This window comes from Pelophylax lessonae (genome assembly GCF_965119305.1).
Source record: "Pelophylax lessonae genome assembly, chromosome: 7".
NCBI classification, from domain to species: Eukaryota; Metazoa; Chordata; class Amphibia; order Anura; family Ranidae; genus Pelophylax; species Pelophylax lessonae.
Genome location: NC_138774.1, coordinates 96,349,660 through 96,369,704, shown reverse-complemented (window position 1 = coordinate 96,369,704; position 20,045 = coordinate 96,349,660). Strand labels below are relative to the sequence as shown.

Genomic DNA, 20,045 nt, shown 5'->3' with positions numbered 1-20,045 from the left:
CTGACAAAAGACTGTATACCTATACCATATAAATAGCAGCCCTTAAAATGACTTTTGTGGACCTTAACAGAGCAATTTGTGTCACTGCCGATCTGTCCCTGGTGCATACTGCATACCTGTCCCTACACTGACAAAAGACTGTACACCTATACCAAATAAATAGCAGCCCTTAAAATGACTTTTTTGGACCTTAACAGAGCGATTTGTGTCACTGCCGATCTGTCCCTGATGAACACAGCATACCTGTCCCTAAACTGAAAAGAGACTGCACACCTATACCAAATGCCAGCCCTGAAAAAGACTTTTGTGGATCTTAACAGAGCGATTTGTGTCACTGCCGATCTGTCCCTGATGAACACAGCATACCTGTCCCTTAACTGAAAAGAGACTGTAGTACACCTATACCAAATACCAGCCCTGAAAAGGACTTTTGTGGATCTTAACAGAGCTATTTGTGTCACTGGCAATCTGTCCCTACGCTGACAAAAAGCGGAATGTGAAATGGCTGCCAGCTCTGGTCTATTTATAAGGTAGGGGGCATGTCCATGAGCTGAAATGTTTCAATTGGCTGTCCCGTTCCACCTGACGGCTGTGTCATGGGTCAAAGTTCTCCCCAATGTAAACTAATATGGCCACTGCGAACAACGCCATGTGTTCGCAAAATTGGCGGGTAGCAAACAAGCAAAATTTGCCGCGAACCGCAAGGCCATCCCTAGTCATCAGTTTTCTGCAGCTTATGTAAACAACTATTTTCAAGGATGAAACACACAAAGGAAAGGGTAAAATTAGGTCCAAAATATCTGACGAGCACCTTGAGAATTCATGAATAATCTCCACTACATCCATCAAACCTGATATTAATGCATTAGTTTATCAAAAACAGTTTTAAATGTCGCACTAGTTTTATGTAGCCCTCTTTTACTTTTATAATAAAAAATATTAAAAAAAAAAAAATAGTTTTATTACTCAGATAGGTACATTATATATATATATCAGTGATTGTTAACTTGTGATCTGCCCAACTTTTTCTGCTCATCGGCTATCCTTATTGTTAGTGTATTTTATGTGTGGCCCAGGACAATTCCTCTTCTTCCAATATAGCCCATTAAAGTCAAAAGGTTGAATACCCCTGACATACAGGCACAGAGTTTAAAGGAAATAAAAGAGGAGCAACTTTTAATTTAAAGGAAACTTTTTTTTTTTTAGGTAGCCAATGATAACCTAAGTCTAAAAGTGGCACCTGCCTGAGTTCAATTTGTCCCAAGTCACTGACCTAGAACAAGCTCACAGATCAGTCAAGTCATAGCTCCTGATCTACATACCCATTCCAATACAATGACTTAGAATTACCAAAGCCATTGACTTGACTCAGCAGGCTTGGTCCATGTTGGAACCAATGACAGAATACTGTATGTGAAAGGTGGAGGCTCCTTAAGAACCAATTTAATGAACTAGGCTGTACATTGAAGAGAAGGACCTCCAAGGTGATATTCTCTGAAATATTGCCTGTGCCATGCGCAACACAGGAAAGACAGGGAGAGATTAGAGAGCTGAATGCATTGCTAAAGACCTGGTGTAAGAAGGAGGGATTTGGGTTTTTAGAGCACTGGGTTGACTTTTCATTGGGGTGCAACCTGTATGCTAAAGATGGTTTGCACCTAAAGGAAAGGGGGTTTGCAATGTTAGGGGAGAGGTTTATGGGAAGGCTGGAGGAGTATTTAAACTAGGATTGAGGGGGAGGGTGAATTAGAATATAATTGGGCAGAACAGGGGAAAGATTGGGGGAGAGCTATGGCAGAGGATAAGAAGGTTCCCATGTTACAAACAACCATTGGAAATGGTACTATTTGTACTAAAATAAAAAATATGCAAAATAAGTGTGAAAAATGTGACTATGTGAGAAGTTATCTCAAAGCGAGTGTAAAAGAGGACCTAGTTGATGGAGAGTGTGATGAGGCTAAATGTAACGCTCCTGCGTTTTCTGAAACAAGATGGATTTGCAGCTGCAGAAAAACTCCACTCAGCAGTCATGTAGAGATACGTTGAAATACCAATTCCAACTCCCAAGACTCATCACTGTGGTCTGTCTGATTCAGCATACAAATATACACACTCAATAAGATGTTCCTGGAGTGATAGATGTATATAGCAGTATAGTGGTGATGAGCTGAAGAGACAGGTATGAACAGTGTCAATAGGTGAACAGCACTTGAGAGAAATGTTCATGAGAGTATAGATGGTAACAGGTAGGATGCAGATAGGTTAGCAATCATGTATGGTAGTAGGTGGTAGGATAGCAGATGACATACAGGAGAGACTAACCCAGTGCAAGGATAGATGTTAGTAGGCTCAAGAGCTAGCAATCTAAATAATAGTGCAGATGATAGTAACAGTCCTTAATATGCAGAGCTAGATAGTGTAAGCTTAGTAGGAAGGTTTATGGAGGATTCCCCTGCGGGGTACTTATCACTAATAGCAAGCAGTAGTAGAGAGGTTCGGTATGAGCGAGTGATCCGGTAGCAGGATACAGGGATCAGTAGCGAGGTTCCGACAGCGAGGTACGCTTGTAAGCATATGAGCTTCAAGGCAGGTTGAAGAGTGAAGGGTGAAAGCAGCATGCCGGGAGTGATTGGGTGGCGAGACACAGGATCAGATATGGAACAAGTTCAGGTAGTGAGATACAGGAGCGAGTAACATCTGGTATGCTGACTTCAGGCAGGGACGATCCAACCATGACGGTTGAACGAACATGTGAGTGAGAACGCCAGCGGTTGAAATAGCCGCTCTGCGGCGCTCAGTGATGACAGCATCGGTGTATGCGCACCTACCAGAAGAGAATGGTGGGACGCATACACTGAATTGGAAAGTGGAATAAGGGTACCAGAGGTACCAGAACATTACACTAAAGCAGTATCAGTGGAAATGTATATGGGTGTGCGTAATACAGAGGTTATCATTGGAGTTTGTTATAGACTTCCCAGAGTTAATAAGGAGGTGGAGACTCCGTATCCTGCACAGACAGAAAGGGCTGCAAGGGCTGGGAGAGTGATATTAATGGGGGATTTTAACTACCCAGACATTGACTGGAGTAATGACACTGCTGGAAAAGTTAAAGGGCAAACATTTACAAACCTATTACAAGTCAATTTTATGGTGCAGTTTATTGAGGCCCCGACTAGGAATGATGCTCTGCTGGACCTAGTATTCTCAAACCATGCAGAGCTTATTACCAATATTCATATAAAAGAATATCTGGGTAGCGGTGGCCATAATATGATTTATTTAATGTTAGCTGTAAGTAACAAATGCATACGGGAAATATAAAAACACTTAACTTTAAGAAAGCCAATTTTCCAAGGATCGGGGCTGCTCTCCAAAACTTAGACTGGGAGGGAATATTGGCATCGATGAACACAGAACAGAAAAGGGAATTCTTCAAAAAGACCGTATGCAAACTCACTGCAAGGTACATTCCCATGGGCAATAAGTTTAAAAGGCTAAAAATAAAACCTATGTGGTTCACGGCCAAAGTTAAAAAAAGCTATAAATAATAAGAAAAGAGCTTTTAAAAAATATAAAAATGAAGGAATACTATAAATGTTACAAAATATCTAACAGAATATGTAAAAAGGAAATCAAGGACGCAAAAACTCAAAATGAACGACAGATTGTAAAAGATAGTAGGACAAACCCCCAAAAATTCTTAAAATATATGAATAGTAAAAAGGTCAGGTCTGAGCATGTAGGCTCTCTCCAGAATAATCTGGAGTGAGTTGCTGGGGACAAAGGAAAGGCAAATGTATTAAATAATTTCTTCAGCTCTGTGTATACAAAAGAGCATTGGGGAGCTCATGACCATAATGGGGATGGTATTGGATTTGGCACAGCCCCAAATGATCCGCAATGGCTCAAAGGTGATATGGTCCAGAAATATTTAGACAAAATAAAGGTGGATAAAGCACCAGGACAAGATGGCATCCACCCACGGATCCTAAAATAATTGAGCTCTGTCATTTCAAAGCCATTGTTAGGGACTCTTTAAGGGCTGGAATAGTACCACTGGATTGGAGTAGGGCCAATGTGGTATCTATATTTAAAAATGGATCAAATTCTTTACCAAGTAACTTTAGACCTGTTAGTTTAACCACTCTCGACTGCCCCACGCAGATTTACTACGGCAGGGCGGCTAGGTAGATCTACGTGATTATGTGCACGCAGTTCTGGCGCCGTGAGCGCGCCACCAGAGTGGCGCTCCCGCTCTGATTAAACACAACGGGAGGCAGGCCGGGGGAGGAGCGGGCTCGATCCCCACCGCCGCTTCGACAAAACTGACAGGGGAGTTGTCTGGAATATAAACAATGTAAGACAGCTCCCCTGTCAGAGAGGCATGGAAAGATTGTGTGATTCAGCTAAGCTCAATCACCAATCTCTTTCTACCTCTGTTCAATTCATACCCCCCCCCCCCCCCCCACAGTTAGTATGCACATATAGAGAACACATTTAACTCCTTGATCACCCCCAGTGTTAACCCCTTCCCTGCCAGTGTCATTAATACAGTAACAGTGCATATTATTTAGCACTGATTACTGTATTAATGTCCCTGGTCCCCAAAAAGTGTCACCCCGTGTCAGATTTGTCTGCCGCAATGTCGCAGTCCTGATAAAAAAGCGCTGATCGCCGGTATTACTAATAAAAAAAAAAAAATAGTCCATAAATCTATCCTGTAGTTTGTAAACGCTATAACTTTTGCGTAAACCAATTATTATACGCTTTCTGGGATTTTTTTTTTACCAAAAATATGTAGCAGAATAAAAATTGGCCTAAAGTGATAAAAAAAATCAGATTTTTAAAAAATTTTTATTGAGAATGTTTTATAGCAGAAAGTAGAAAATATTGGTGTTTTTAAAAATGTACACTCTTTTTTTGTTTATAGCGCAAATACGAAAGACTGCAAAAGTGATCAAATACCACCAAAAGAAAGCTATTTGTGGGAAAAAAAGGACATCAATTGTATTTGGGTAGGGCATCGCACGGCAGCGCAAATGTCAGTTAAAACATCACAGTGCCGAATCGAAAAAATGGCCTGGTCATTAAAGAGGTAAAACTTTCCGGGGCTGAAGTGTTTAACTTCTATAGTCTGGAAGATACTGGAGAGTTTAATAAAAGACCACATAAATGAGTTCTTGCTGGAAAAAAAATATTTTAGGCAACAGACAGCATGGATTCATGAAAGACAGAAGTTTTCAAACAAACCTGATTTATTTTTATGAGGAGGTAAGTAAAACCTTGGACAGGGGGGTGGCTGTGGATGTAGTATATTTGGATTTTGCAAAAGCGTTGGACACAGTTCCCCACACACGGCTAATGTGTAAGGTAAAGTCTACAAGCTGTGAAAGATCAGTTTGTAAATGGATAGAAAACTGGCTAAAAGATAGAATTCAGAAAGTAGTGGTTAATGTTTCTTACTCTGAATGGTCTAAGGCCATCAGTGGCGTACCCCAAGGTTCAGTGTTGGGACCCTTACTTTTTAATATATTTATAAATGATGTAGGGTCTGGGATTAAAAGTACAGTTTTTGTGCTTGCAGATGACACCAACCTATTCAGTGGAATAACTTCCTTACAGGATGTCTCCAGCTTACAAGCCACTGTTTCACTGGGCAACTATGTGGCAAAAGAAGCTTAATTTTGATAAAGAGAGAGAGGGAGAGGGAGGGAGAGAGAGAGAGAGACTTTAAGGTCATCACAGAGGATAAAGGGGCACTCTTTACATCTAGAGGCAAAGAGATTTTGTCTCCAAATATGGAAAGGTTTCTTCACAGTAAGAGCTGTGAAAATGTGGAATAGACTCCCTCCAGAGGTGGTTCTGACCAGCTGACTAGATTGCTTTAAAAAATGCCTGGATTCTTTCCTAGGTGTACATAATATAACTGGGTACTAATATTTATAGGTAAAATTGATCCAGGGAATATCCAATTGCCTCTTGGGGGATCAAGAAGAATTTTTTTCCCCCTGCTGTAGCATATTGGATCATGCTTTGCTGGGGTTTTTCACCTTTCTCTGGATCAACTGTGGGTATAGGATTGTGTATATGGGATTGTAGGGTTGTGTTTTCTTTTTTTGTTTTTTGTTTTTTGCTTTTTTTGTTGAGCCAGATGGATTTGTGTCTTTTTTCAACCTGACTATCTATGTAACTATGACTTAGCATGACAACTAGTCAGAAAACGAAACCAGCAATGGAAGCTTTCATATTACTCAAGTAGATGTTTCCTTTGAATTCAGCTTAGATGGAACCTATGAGGATAGCTGTTATCAGCTGAGGGCAACTCCCAAAAGTCAGAATCCCTGGGTATGATGCTGCAAAATTATGCTCATTTGGTCAAACTTGATGGATATGTGCCATTTTTAAATCTTTGAAACTATGCTCTACTTCAAAGTTAGCTAAATTTCCAGAACATTGATGGATTATTTTACCATATAGAAGCTTCCACTGACTGTTATTGTGTCAACCACAGCTCATACTAACAGTTATTGCAACAACCACAATTTATGCTAACAGTTACTGTGACAGCCACATGAAGTATGTTGATTGACATAAACTCCTCATTGACACGCCCTACATGCACCCTACACAGAGGCACTCCCACAGGGGTAAATGGAGGTTCCATTTGCTTTCTCTGACGTTTTGCCTTTAACTATGTGTAGCACTACTACCAAGGGAGCTGCTGGTGACAGGTTCCCCTGGGTTACCACTAGCAACAGTAGAACATTCTGACATGTTTCCAAGTGTTTTTACCTCAGACAAAGACCAGTCCAGTTTCTTTGGTTTTTATGTTTTATTAGGAACTTGGATAGGAGAAGGAATGAGTGGGAGACTCCAACTGAACTATGCACTGAAAAATGCTGAATGACGACGCTGGTTAGCGCTGGTTAACGCTGACTGAGCTAGTCACGGCTAGGCCGCTACTTCACTTTGCCCTGGCTGTGAAAGAGTAATTTTAGCTTCCTGAGGTATTCCTTTCCTGAGGCAGCTATCCTTTAAAGTAGACTGTACTGCTGAACAACTTCAGGGCCCTTCCTGGCGCCACCTTTACCCTCTAATCTTCAGGGCTTGACAACTTGGCACCCCCTTTACTGTATCACTCTGGGTTAGCTGGCTCCTTGATCCCCTTGACCCCTCTGGAGTGGTCCCCTCTCTTAGGCAGACCGCTGGGCAGATCCTTAAGTACTCACGATACAGCTCAACCCCTGGTCCCCAGTCCGACCGCCTTGACCACCTTCCTCACTTCAACAGGAGGGGAGACAACCATCCACCTCCTCCTGGGACTTTGCTCCCGCCAAAAGACACCCTGTCACATGCCCCCCCTGGATTTATTCCCAATCCCAGGATGCATTGCGGCAATGTCCGCCCACTGGGACAGTCATAAACCCTGGTGTGCTATTGGTTAGGTTTCCTCCACTGTCCAGCAAGATCCCTCATCGAATACAGTGGGGAGACTCCCCAGACTCAACAGGTCACACCTGGAAGCATCTGACAGGCTAACTAACAGATCAGACCCTCCTGATAAGCAGACAGGGCCACTCAATGCTTTACATAGCACCTACCTGGGAGGGTGCTACATACGGAATATTATCATTTTGTTACATCGGAAGATACCTTGTCAGGTGTCTAAACAAATTAAAATGTCAGAGGAAATTATTACACACACCTCTCAGCCCGTTTCTCCTAATCTCCCCCCATTCCAGTTCTTCAACTTCTATAAGGATAAGTTTACACTAGCTTTAAAAGCAGGTGTTTCCTTTTCGTGAGCACTTTTAAAGCCCCACAAACGCCTGTCACAATTCTGTAAACAGAGGCCAGTGTGGTTCACATGGTTGCGTTTGTGCTGTGTCACACCAAAATTGACCACAAAATGTTCTGTTTGGTAGGTTTCACCACTCTCCAAACACTTCCAGTGATGTCAATGTGAATGCGCTGCAAACGTGCCATGAATGCTTCTATGGTGTTTATAGCACGTTTAAGATGCGTTTAGAAAGCACTACAAGCCAAGATGAGAAAAACTCAAAACCAAATAAGAGAAAGTGTCTGAAAATTTAAAGTGTGTTAATCAGCATTCAGATTTCTTTGCATGTCTAAATGAGCCCTAAGTCTCCTTGGCATTTGACACTTCTGGAAGTGTTGATGCCTGTGTCCCCCCACCATTTGCTGTGGTTTCATCAGTATGTAGTAGGGACACAGACCTCTGATCCTACCAGATGTGTTTAATGCCTTAGACAGGGGTTGCCACCCTGGAATAGAGACTGAACAAACACTTAAACCATATACATTCATCCCAATACAATTGGGTATGCCGAGGATACTTAGCATTCTCAGGATTGTGTCAGAAGGATTGTTATGTTACTCTCTCCTCTGCAGAAGTAAGTGTAGAGGAAGTGTTTTATTTTATTTTTTTACTTTTCTCTACCATTTTTTTTTCTAATGCGAAAGGGCCAATATTGAATAAGCTGGCCTTTCATTTGGATGCAAGGTCTGATTAAAAGAAACCTGTACTGCGAAAACTACAAGGACCGCCACTGCTGAGCTGCTACTATCATGCTGATCCATTGGCTTCGATGCTTTCTGATTCACTAACCTGGCACAGGTATACAGATCAGGAGTTCTGATTTCATTTAAAACCACAGGTAACCAGTCTACAGACAATTTTGGAAGGAGACCATTCATCAAAGATGTATTTTGAAGTTTAGTGTCTGCTTAAAGGTTATATGTAGTACTAATTCTTGGGTATCGTCAGGAATTGCTACCCTTTGCAAACAAAACTTTCCAGAGCAGTCACTGGTGGGAGTACTGATGAAGTCCTTTCACCACATCGTCCCATATAGCCATCAAAGGTGGCAATGCATTTCAAAGAATTGTGGGTTCAGATTATACAGAACACTCTTAGCTTCGCTATAGTAATTCCAATTAGCAGGAAAAAAACTATTATTAGAGCCACAGTAAACCAACATCATGATCTCCCAAGATTTCCTAGACATGTGTTCAGTTTGTCCCTATGTTACATTTTGTAGAACAGAGACACACCACAGACAGCAACAGTACCAGTCATCCTCTTGCCATACAGATATCCTTACCAATATAGCATTGCAGTAAGGCGACGATGAAAAATAGGATTTGATTTTCTTTCCTCATCTTGGGGAGTCACCTTGTGCCCTGTGTTCTTGCTCAGTCCAAATGTTGTGTCTCTTTGCTTCCCACGTTCCAAAATATCTTCCCAGTTATTTTGCAACAGATAGCTGGGAGGTGCTACCCAACCTCACCCCGAATACACTAAGGGCAATTAATGGGTGTGCCTGCATAGATTTCAATTTTGGATGTTCTTCTTGTAATGTGTGCAATATGCAAATTGGAATTCCCCCCCATGGCAAAAAATCTGAAGAATCAAGAAGAAATGTGTTCACAGTGAGTTTAACTGCAGACCCTCACTTTCTTTACTGGGGCTGTTGATGTAGAAATTAAAAAACACTTTATAAAAGTGACTGCTGAGTGGAAGGGTCTGTCTGGACTCTAATTAAATAATCAGTCTTAGGGCCTTTTGACAGGTTTCAGGCTTTTGCTGATGCATCAACTTGACATCAGTTTTCGGAGATCATTCAGAATTCATGAACAGATGCAACTGGCTTGCAGTTGACCCACTGATCTGCATTTGACCTGCTTCAAGCTACTTGTGCATCCCTATAGACTTATATGGGAATGCAGAACTTGCTTGAAGCAAGCAAAAACCCATTAACACAGAGTTCTAATAAGAAAAGCTACAGTCCTTGCTAAGTTAGGCATACAAGGATCTGCAAACATGAAAATCCCTTTGAAGGAGAAGCCAGGCTCTGTGCAGACTTCTGGAATAAGCATTGAGACAAGCAGTGAGCAAAGGCATACAAATTCTCATATGCAATACTCTTTCCTGCACATCAGGATTTCCCCCCGGTCCCCAAAATCCCCCTCCCTACATTAGGGTCCCCAGAGCCACCCACCTTATTTCCGGGTCCTCAGAACCCCCCCTTACATTAGGGTCCCTAGAGTCACTCCATTAAAGTTCAAGTTCCTAAAGTCAACCCTTTACATCAGGGTCCCCCTCCTCCTTACGTAAGGGTCTGATGAGCCCCTGCTTACATCAGGGTCCCAAGACTCTCCCACTTATATCAGGATTCCCAAAGTGCCACACTTACATCAAGGGACCTACTGAGGAAGCCCAATAGGAGGGCACAATGCATCTAGGAGGGAGGAGCTGAGTCTGGTATGTTACGTCACCGCTACAGTCAAATCTAGAGTGGTGAGCTGGGTGTTGAAAGCACTATACAAGCGCATGTTGTTTTATTTCTTGTAAGTGTTTTTAAATGAGTGGGGGACAATAAAACTGTTATTACGGAGAACAATATGGTGTTGGTTTTGTTTGTACCATATGATATACGGTGAAGTTCGTGGGAGGAGGAAAAGTCGGGAGGAAAAGCTGATTCTAAATATCTGGGTACTGGAAGAAGGAGATGACTGTCTCTGGAGTATACAACACTGATCTGATGATACTGAAATGCATTTTATTATACAGCTGAAGGTGAGCAGACTAGTGGTGAATTATTTGTCACAAGAAGTTTGATACATTTTTCACGCAAGAAGCTTGATAGTTTGTCAATAGAAGCACTGGGTGCTTGAGGATTTTTCTTGATACATTTGATTTTTTGATACATTTCTTTAATTTGGATTGGACTTTATTTTTAACTGTTGATAGTGTTGCATTTCACTACATAAAATAAAATTTCCCATAGTTCCCACTCCCTGCTTTCATCAGGGACACCAGAGCCCCCCCAAAAAGCAGGGTCCCTGCAGTATCTTTCTTTACATAAGGGTCCCCAGAGTTACCCCCCCCCCTTTACATCAGGATCCCCAGAGTCACCCCCTTACATAAGGGTTCCCACAGTCACCCCCCCCCCCACAAAAGGGTCCCCACAGTCACCCCCCTTACATCAGGGCCTTCAAAGTCAACCCCCCCCTTTACATGAGGGTCCCCAGGATCACCTCTCCACCTTACATAAGGGTCCCCAGAGCAACCCCTCTTCTATGTATTGATTTACTATAGAGTTAGCTCAACACCATTTACATAAATATATTGTTTATACTTGTGGGAACACAGTGGGTGTCTGCAGTAGAGGTCCACACTTGCACCTTTTCCTGTCAGGCAGATACAGTCCTTATTCACCATCAAAGGCCTTTTTCCCGCCACCCAGTACTTCACAGAGGTATACAGTAAACCCCCGTTATATCGCGGTTCAGTTTCTGCGGTCCCGGTATTTTGCGTTTTTTTTCTGTAAGACCTATTAATATTATTTTACTAATTAAATCATTGTTAATTAAATATTTTTGTGTGTTCCATTGCTCTTGCTCTGTCTCTCAGTATCTTTTATGTGTTTAAATGTGTTTATATTGTTTTAAAAGTGTGTTTAAAGACCTTAAAATTATTTTAAAAGTACAGTGAAATTTATAAAAACATGCCTATTTAAATAGGGTATTTATATTTTGCGGATTTTCACTTTTTTGCGGGTGGATCCGGAACGTAACCCCCACGATGGAGAGGGGTTTACTGTACACTTCATAGTTCAGGTAGAAGATTACTGCCATATTACAGTTCTAACTGAAATTTCTGCGTTGCCGCAGGCAACAAGCAAAGTGCACTTCTATCTTCATCCCACTCTCCCTATCTCCTGTAGGGCAGGCCTCACACTTGCATTCAATATTAGAACAAAGTCCCGGACACAGAAATAACGTTTTTAAAAATTTTCTTCAGCCGTTGCCATTAGCAACCAGGCCGGTAACCCAGGGCGACATCCCAGACGAGCCCCTAAATGTAGCATTACTCCCAAGGGAGCTTCTGGTGATGGGTTCCCCTGGGTTACCACTAGAAACAGTAGAACATTCTGACATGTTTTCAAGTGTTTTTACCTCAGACAAGGACCAGTCCAGTTTCTTTGGTTTTTATGTTTTATTAGGAACTTGGATAGGAGAAGTGATGAGTGGGATACTTCAACTGAACTGAACTATGCCCAATAAGCAGGGACGATCAAGAAAAATGCTGAATGACGCTGGTTAGCGCTGGTTAACGCTGGTTAATGCTGACTGAGCTAGTCACGGCTAGGCCGCTACTTCACTTTGCCCTTGGCTGTGAAAGAGAAATTTTAGCTTCCTGAGGTATTCCTTTCCTGAGGCAGCTATCCTTTAAAGTAGACTGTACTGCTGAACAACTTCAGGGCCCTTCCTGGCGCCCTCTTTACCCTCTAATCTTCAGGGCTTGACAACTTGGCACCCCCTTTACTGTATCACTCTGGGTTAGCTGGCTCCGTGATCCCCTTGACCCCTCTGGAGTGGTCCCCTCTCTTAGGCAGACCCCCTGGGCAGATTCTTAAGCAGTCACGATACTGTTTTTCCAGAAGCATTCTGCCCAGCAGCCCCACTTGGTCAGCACACTGGATCCTCTGCAGCACAGCTCAACCCCTGGTCCCCAGGTTGACCGCCTGGACCACTTTCCTCGCTTCAGCAGGAGGAGAAACAGCCATCCACCTCCTCCTGGGACTTTGCTCCCACCAAAAGACACCCTGTACACCCTGTCACATGCCCCCTCCGGATTTATTCCCAATCCCAGGATGCATTGTGGCAATGCCCGCCCACTGGGTCTTACAGGACGCTTGAGGCTTCCTTACCTGGTTAGGTTTAGGTTCCAAACTACTTGGTATTACTTACGCTTATGAGTTTTCATATCCTGAGACTACCATATGTACTTTTGAAGGGATGCGCCTTAATATTTAGGAGGATCATCAGTTTGCTGGCCATTGCCACTTCAACTTCTATTTGCATTATACTCTCCAGCCTCAATACCAAGATAGGTTTGGAGTACAGGTTACACCCTTGAGACTCAACGTCCATTTAGGGCACCCTCCCTCTTGTTGACTTTCTGTGCCCACCCGGGAGGCTTCTTCCACCACATTTTACCAGAGAAGAACTGTTTTGATTAAAAAAAAAAAGTCCTGACGAAGCTCATCGCGAAACGCGTAAACCTGTTAATTAAGCACATCCTTCAAATAGTCAAGTATTCATCTGAAATCTAGAACCAGTTGTTCTATACATACTTATTGTTATTTATCACTGTTACATGCTCTTGGCTTTGTTTTTAGTCAATTTTTTATTTTCCTTGTATATTGCATTTTACCTCTCACTATTTTAAACTCTGTAATCAATAAAGGTTAAATATTTTTTTTATATATATATAGTTTGAGTCATGTTAATTCATCTCATTATGTGCCTCTGAAAGTCCACCTTTTTTCTGGTATGATTAGTTGTTTTCCCAACTAACATTTCCTTCCTCTTTTGTCCTATTACACACACCTCCCAGCCTGTTTCTCCTAATTCCCCTCCATTGCAGTTCTTCAACTTCTATAAGGATAGGTTTACACTAGCTTTAAAAGCAGGTGTTTCCTTTTCGTGAGCACTTTTAAAGCCCACAAACGCCTGTCACAATTCTGTATACAGAGGCCAGTGTTGTTCACGTGGTTGCGTTTGTGCTGTATCACACCAAAATTGACCACAAAATGTTCCGTTTGGTAGGCTTTACCACTCTCCAAACACTTCCAGTGATGTCAATGTAAATGCGCTGCAAACGTGCCATAAATGCTTCTATGGTGTTTATAGCACGTTTGAGATGCGTTTAGAAAACACTACAAGCCAAGATGACAAAAACTGAAAACCAAATAAGAGGAAGTGTCTGAAAAGCTTTTTTTTTAAAAAAAAAAACGCATCAAAACTCATAAAAAAACATGTCTTAACACATTGGGTGTGTTAATCAGCATTCAGGTTTATTTGCATGTCTAAATGAACCCTAGGTCTCCTTGGCATTTGACACTTCTGGGAGTGTTGGATGCCTGTGTCCCCCTACCATTTGCTGTGGTTTCATCAGTATGTAGTAGGGACACAGACCTCTGATCCTACCAGATGTGTTTAATGCCTTAGACAGGGGTTGCCACCCTGGAATAGAGGTAGAAGAAATGAAGAGGTGAATTTAATACTATTTCTCTCACAGGAACAATTTGTTTGGAGACCTGAAAGGGTCTCTATAAATAGGATGCAACATAAGAAAACATTAACAATTTAGGTGACAAGTGGCTGAGAGCTACATGAAATGGCATTTCATATTAATGTTCCAACAGTTTAGTTTAGCAGTCAACAATCTCAAGTTAAAGTGGTAGTAAAACTTGTTATTTTACCTACAGATAAGCCTATAATAAGGCTATAATAAGGCTTATCTGTAGGTAAGGTGAACATCTCCTAAACGTGCACCATTTAGGAGATATTCACCCTGCATGCAGCGCTGACATCACTGGCGCATGCGCTCTGAAGGTCCGGCATACCCCACCCGACCTTCAGAGCTTCTTGCTAGGAAACCGAGGGCCCCCGTACATATGCTTACTTCGCCGGAGCTCGCAAACCCGAAAGAAAGGCCAAGGGAAGATGTCATTCATCTCAGCGGTGACCGTCCTCACCTCCTATTCTGCTGACAATGAAATAAGGGGAGCTCTGCAACCAGGACGCTTAAAGAATTTAAAATCTGACAGGAGTTTTAAATTTACCCCCTCTACTACTAAAACAAAAACATTTTTTTTCTTTTTTTTAATTCTTTCTGTGTTGCTGTTGGAGAATTTCTCTCACTTCCTATCTGGAAAAACATTGTCAACAGGATGGGATATGAGCAAAAAGCAGTATAAATCTGATGTGTTCTAATCCTTCTGCACTCTATCCAAAACTAAAAAATTTTCGGCTGGACAAACACTTTGAACCATTTACATTTATCCCAATACAATTGGGTATGCCGAGGATACTTAGCATTCTCAGGATTGTGTCAGAAGGATTGTTATGTTACTCTCTCCTCTGCAGAAGTAAGTGTAGAGGAAGTGTTTTTTTTTTTTTTTACTTTTCTCTACCATTTTTTTTTTCTAATGCGAAAAGGCCAATATGGAAAAAGCTGGCCTTTCATTTGGGTGCAAGGTCTGATTAAAAGAAACCTGTACTGCGAAAACTGCAAGGACTGGCACTGCTGAGCTGCTACTATCATGCTGATCCATTGGCTTTGATGCTTTCTGATTCACTAACCTGGCACAGGTATACAGATCAGGAGTTCTGATTTCATTTGAAACCACAGGTAACCAGTCTACAGACAATTTTGGAAGGAGACCATTCATTAAAGATTTATTTTGAAGTTTAGTGTCTGCTTAAAGGTTATATGTAGTACTAATTCTTGGGTATCGCCAGGAATTGCTACCCTTTGCAATCAAAACTTTCCAGAGTAGTCACTGGTGGGAGTAATGATGAACTCCTTTCACCACATCGTCCCATATAGCTATCAAAGGTGGCAATGCATTTCAAAGAATTGTGGGTTCAGATTATACAGAACACTCTTAGCTTCGCTATAGTAATGCCAATTCGAAGAAAAAAACAATTATTACAGCCACAGTAAACCAACATCATGATCTCCCAAGATTTCCTAGACATGTGTTCAGTTTGTCCCTATGTTACATTTTGTAGAACAGAGACACACCACAGACAGCAACAGTAGCAGTCATCCTCTTGCCCTACAGATATCCTTACCAATATAGCATTGCAGTAAGGCGACGAGGAAAAATAGGATTCGATTTTCTTTCCTCATCTTGGGGAGTCACCTTGTGCCCTGTGTTCTTGCTCAGTCCAAATGTTTTGTCTTCTTGCTTCCCACGTTCCAAAATATCTTCCCAGTTATTTTGCAACAGATAGCTGGGAGGTGCTACCCAACCTCACCCCGAATACACTTAGGGCAATTAATGGGTGTGCCTGCATAGATTTTAATTTTGGATGTTCTTCTTGTAATGTGTGCAATATGCAAATTGGAATTCCCCCCATGGCAAAAAATGAGAAGAATCAAGAAGAAATGTGTTCACAGTGAGTTTAACTGCAGACCCTCACTTTCTTTACTGGGGCTGTTGATGTAGACCTTAAAAAGCTCTTTATAAAAGTGACTGCTGAGTGGAATGGTCTGTCTGGACTCTAATTAAATAATCAGTCTTAGGGCCTTTTGACAGGTTTCAGGCTTTTGCTGATGCATCAACTTGACATCAGTTTTTGGAGATCATTCAGAATTCATGAACAGATGCAACTGGCTTGCAGTTTATCCTCTGATCTGCATTTGACCATCTTCAAGCTACTTTGGCACCCCTATAGACTTATATGGGAATGCAGAACTTGCTTGAAGGAAGCAAAAACCTATTAACACAGAGTTCTAATAAGAAAAGCTGCAGTCCTTGCTAAGTTAGGCATACAAGATTCTGCAAACATGAAAATCCATTTGAAAGAGATGCCAGGCCCTGTGCAGACTTCTGGAATAAGCATTGAGACAAGCAGTGAGCAAAGGCATACAAATTTGCATATGCGATACTCTTTCCTGCACATCAGGATCCCCCCCCCTCACATCAGGGTCTCTGGGGTTCCTCCCCTTACATCAGGATCAGGGTCCCCAGACCCCGCCCCATTACATCAGGGTCCCCATAGTCCCCGCCTTACATTAGGGTCCCCAAAATCCCCCTCCCTACATTAGGGTCCCCAGACCCACCCACCTTATATCCGGATCCCCAGAACCCCCCCCCCCCTTTCATTAAGGACCATAGAGTCACTCCATTAAAGTTCAAGTTCCTAAAGTCCCCCTTTACATCAGGGTCCCCCTCCTCCTTACGTAAGGGTCTGATGAGCCCCTGCTTACATCAGGGTCCCAAGACTCTCCCACTTATATCAGGATTCCCAAAGTCCCACACTTTCATCAAGGGACCTACTGAGGAAGCCCAATAGGAGGGCACAATGCATCTAGGAAGGAGGAGCTGAGTCTGGTATGTTACGTCACCGCTACAGTCGATTCTAGAGTGGTGAGCTGTGTGTCGAAAGCACTATACAAGCGCATGTTGTTTTATTTCTTATAAGTGTTTTTAAATGAGTGGGGGACAATAAAACTGTTAATACGGAGAACACTATGGTGTTGGTTTTGTTTGTACCATATGATATACGGTGGACTTCGTGGGAGGAGGAAGAGTCTGGAGGAAAAGCTGATTCTAAATATCTGGGTACTGGAAGAAGGAGGTGACTGTCTCTGGAGTATACAACACTGATCTGATGATACTGAAATGCATTTTATTATATAGCTGAAGGTGAGCAGACTAGTGGTGAATTATTTGTCACAAGAAGTTTGATACATTGTTCACGCAAGAAGCTTGATAGTTTGTCAATAGAAGCACTGGGTGCTTGAGGATTTTTCTCGATACATTTGATTTTTTGATACATTTCTTTGATTTGGATTGGACTTTATTTTTAACTGTTGATAGTGTTGCATTTCATTACATAAAATTAAATTTCCCATAGTTCCCACTCCCTGCTTTCATCAGGGACACCAGAGCCCCCCCAAAAGCAGGGTCCCTGGAGTATATTTCCTTACATAAGGGTACCCAGAGTCACCCCCTTACATAATGGTCCCCCCAGTCTCCCCCCCAGAAAAGGGTCCCCACAGTCACCCCCTTACACCAGGGCCTCCAAAGTCACCCCCCCCCCCTTTACATAAGGGTCCCCAGGATCACCTCTCCACCTTACATAAGGGTCCCCAGAGCAACCCCCCTTCTATGTATTGATTTACTATAGAGTTAGCTCAACACCATTTATATAAATATATTGTTTATACTTTTGGGAACACAGTGGGTGTCTGCAGTAGAGGTCCACACTTGCACCTTTTCCTGTCAAGCAGATACAGTCCTTATTCACCATCAAAGGCCTTTTTCCCGCCTCCCAGTATTTCACAGAGGTATACAGTAAACCCCCGTTATATCGTGGTTCAGTTGTTGCGGTCCCGGTATTTTGCGTTTTTTTCTGTAAGACCTATTAATATTATTTTACGAATTAAATCATTGTTAATTAAATATTTTTGTGTGTTCCATTGCTCTTGCTCTGTCTCTCAGTATCTTTTATGTGTTTAAATGTGTTTCTATTGTTTTAAAAGTGTGTTTAAAGACCTTAAAATTCTTTAAAAGTACAGTGAAAGTTATAAAAACATGCCTATTTAAATAGGGTATTTCTATTTCGCGGATTTTCACTTTTTCGCGGGTGGGTCCGGAACGTAACCCCCACAATGGAGAGGGTTTACTGTACACTTCATAGTTCAGGTAGAAGATTCCTGCCATATTACAGTTCTAACTGAAATTTCTGTGTTGCCGCAGGCAACCATCAAAGTGCACTTCTATCTTCATCCCACTCTCCCTATCTCCTGTAGAGCAGGCCTCACACTTGGATTGAATATTAGAACAAAGTCCCGGACACAGAAATGACATTTATGAAAATTTTCTTCGGCCGTTGCCATTAGCAGCCAGGCCGGTAACCCAGGGCGACATCCCGGACGAGCCCCTAAATGTAGCACTACTCCCAAGGGAGCTTCTGGTGATGGGTTCCCCTGGGTTACCACTAGCAACAGTAGAACATTCTGACATGTTTCCAAGTGTTTTTACCTCAGAAAAGGACCAGTCCAGTTTCTTTGGTTTTTATGTTTTATTAGGAACTTGGATAGGAGAAGGGATGAGTGGGATACTTCAACTGAACTGAACTATGCCCAATAAGCAGTGACTATCAAGAAAAATGCTGAATGATGCTGGTTAGCGCTGGTTAACGCTGGTTAACGCTGATTGAGCTAGTCACGGCTAGGCCGCTACTTCACTTTGCCCTTGGCTGTGAAAGAGAAATTTTAGCTTCCTGAGGTATTCCTTTACTGAGGCAGCTATCCTTTAAAGTAGACTGTACTGCTGAACAACTTCAGGGCCCTTCCTGGCACCCCCTTTACCCTCTAATCTTCAGGGCTTGACAAGTTTGCACCCCCTTTACTGTATCACTCTGGGTTAGCTGGCTCCTTGATCCCCTTGACCCCTCTGGAGTGGTCCCCTCTCTTAGGCAGATCCCCTGGGCAGATTCTTAAGTAGTCCCGATACTGTTTTTCCAGAAGTATTCTGCCCAGCAGCCCCACTTGGTCAGCACACTGGATCCTCTGCAGCACAGCGCAACCCCTGGTCCCCAGGCCGACCGCCTGGACCACCTTCCTCACTTCAGCAGGAGGAGAGACAGCCATCCACCTCCTCCTGGGACTTTGCTCCCACCAAAAGACACCCTGTCACATGCCCCCTCCGGATTTATTCCCATTCCCAGGATGCATTGAGGCAATGCCCGCCCACTGGGTCTTACAGGACGCTTGAGGCTTCCTTACCTGGTTAGGTTTAGGTTCCAAACTACTTGGTATTACTTATGCTTATGAGTTTACATATCCTGAGACTACCATATGTACTTTTGAAGGGATGCGCCCTAATATTTAGGAGGATCATCATTGCCACTTCAACTTCTATTTGCATTATACTCTCCAGCCTCAATACCAAGATAGGTTTGGAGTACAGGTTACACCCTTGAGACTCAACGTCCATTTAGGGCACCCTCCCTCTTGTTGATTTTCTGTGCCCACCCGGGAGGCTTCTTCCGCCACATTTTACCAGAGCAGAACTGTTTTGATTAAAAAAAAAAGGTCCTGACGAAGCTCATCACGAAACGCGTAAACCTGTTAATCAAGCACATCCTTCAAATAGTCAAGTATTAATATGAAATCTAGAACCAGTTGTTCTATACATACTAATTGTGATTTATCACTTTTACATGCTCTTGGCTTTGTTTTTAGTCATTTTTTTCTTTTCCTTGTATATTGCCTTTTACCTCTCACTATTTTAAACTCTGTAATCAATAAAGATTAAATATTTTTTATATATATATATATATATATATATATATTTTGAGTCGTGTTAATTCATCTCATTATGTGCCTCTGAAAGTCCAACTTTTTTCTGGTATGATTAGTTGTTTTCCCAACTAACATTTCCTTCCTCTTTTGTCCTATTACACACACCTCCCAGCCTGTTTCTCCT

At 42.3% G+C, this 20,045-nt stretch overlaps 1 protein-coding gene across 1 annotated transcript in view; it reads right to left on the bottom strand.

Moving 5' to 3' along the window:
• LOC309560512 (uncharacterized protein) overlaps window positions 1–15,787 on the bottom strand; it is a 48,674-nt gene extending 32,887 nt beyond the window's left edge. Inside the window, exon 1 of the mRNA XM_082264143.1 lies at window positions 15,676–15,787. Coding sequence (XP_082120269.1) covers window positions 15,676–15,733 — 58 coding nt within the window. The 5' untranslated portion in view covers window positions 15,734–15,787. The remainder of the gene's footprint in view (window positions 1–15,675) is intronic.
• Between the last annotated feature and the right edge of the window lie 4,258 nt (window positions 15,788–20,045).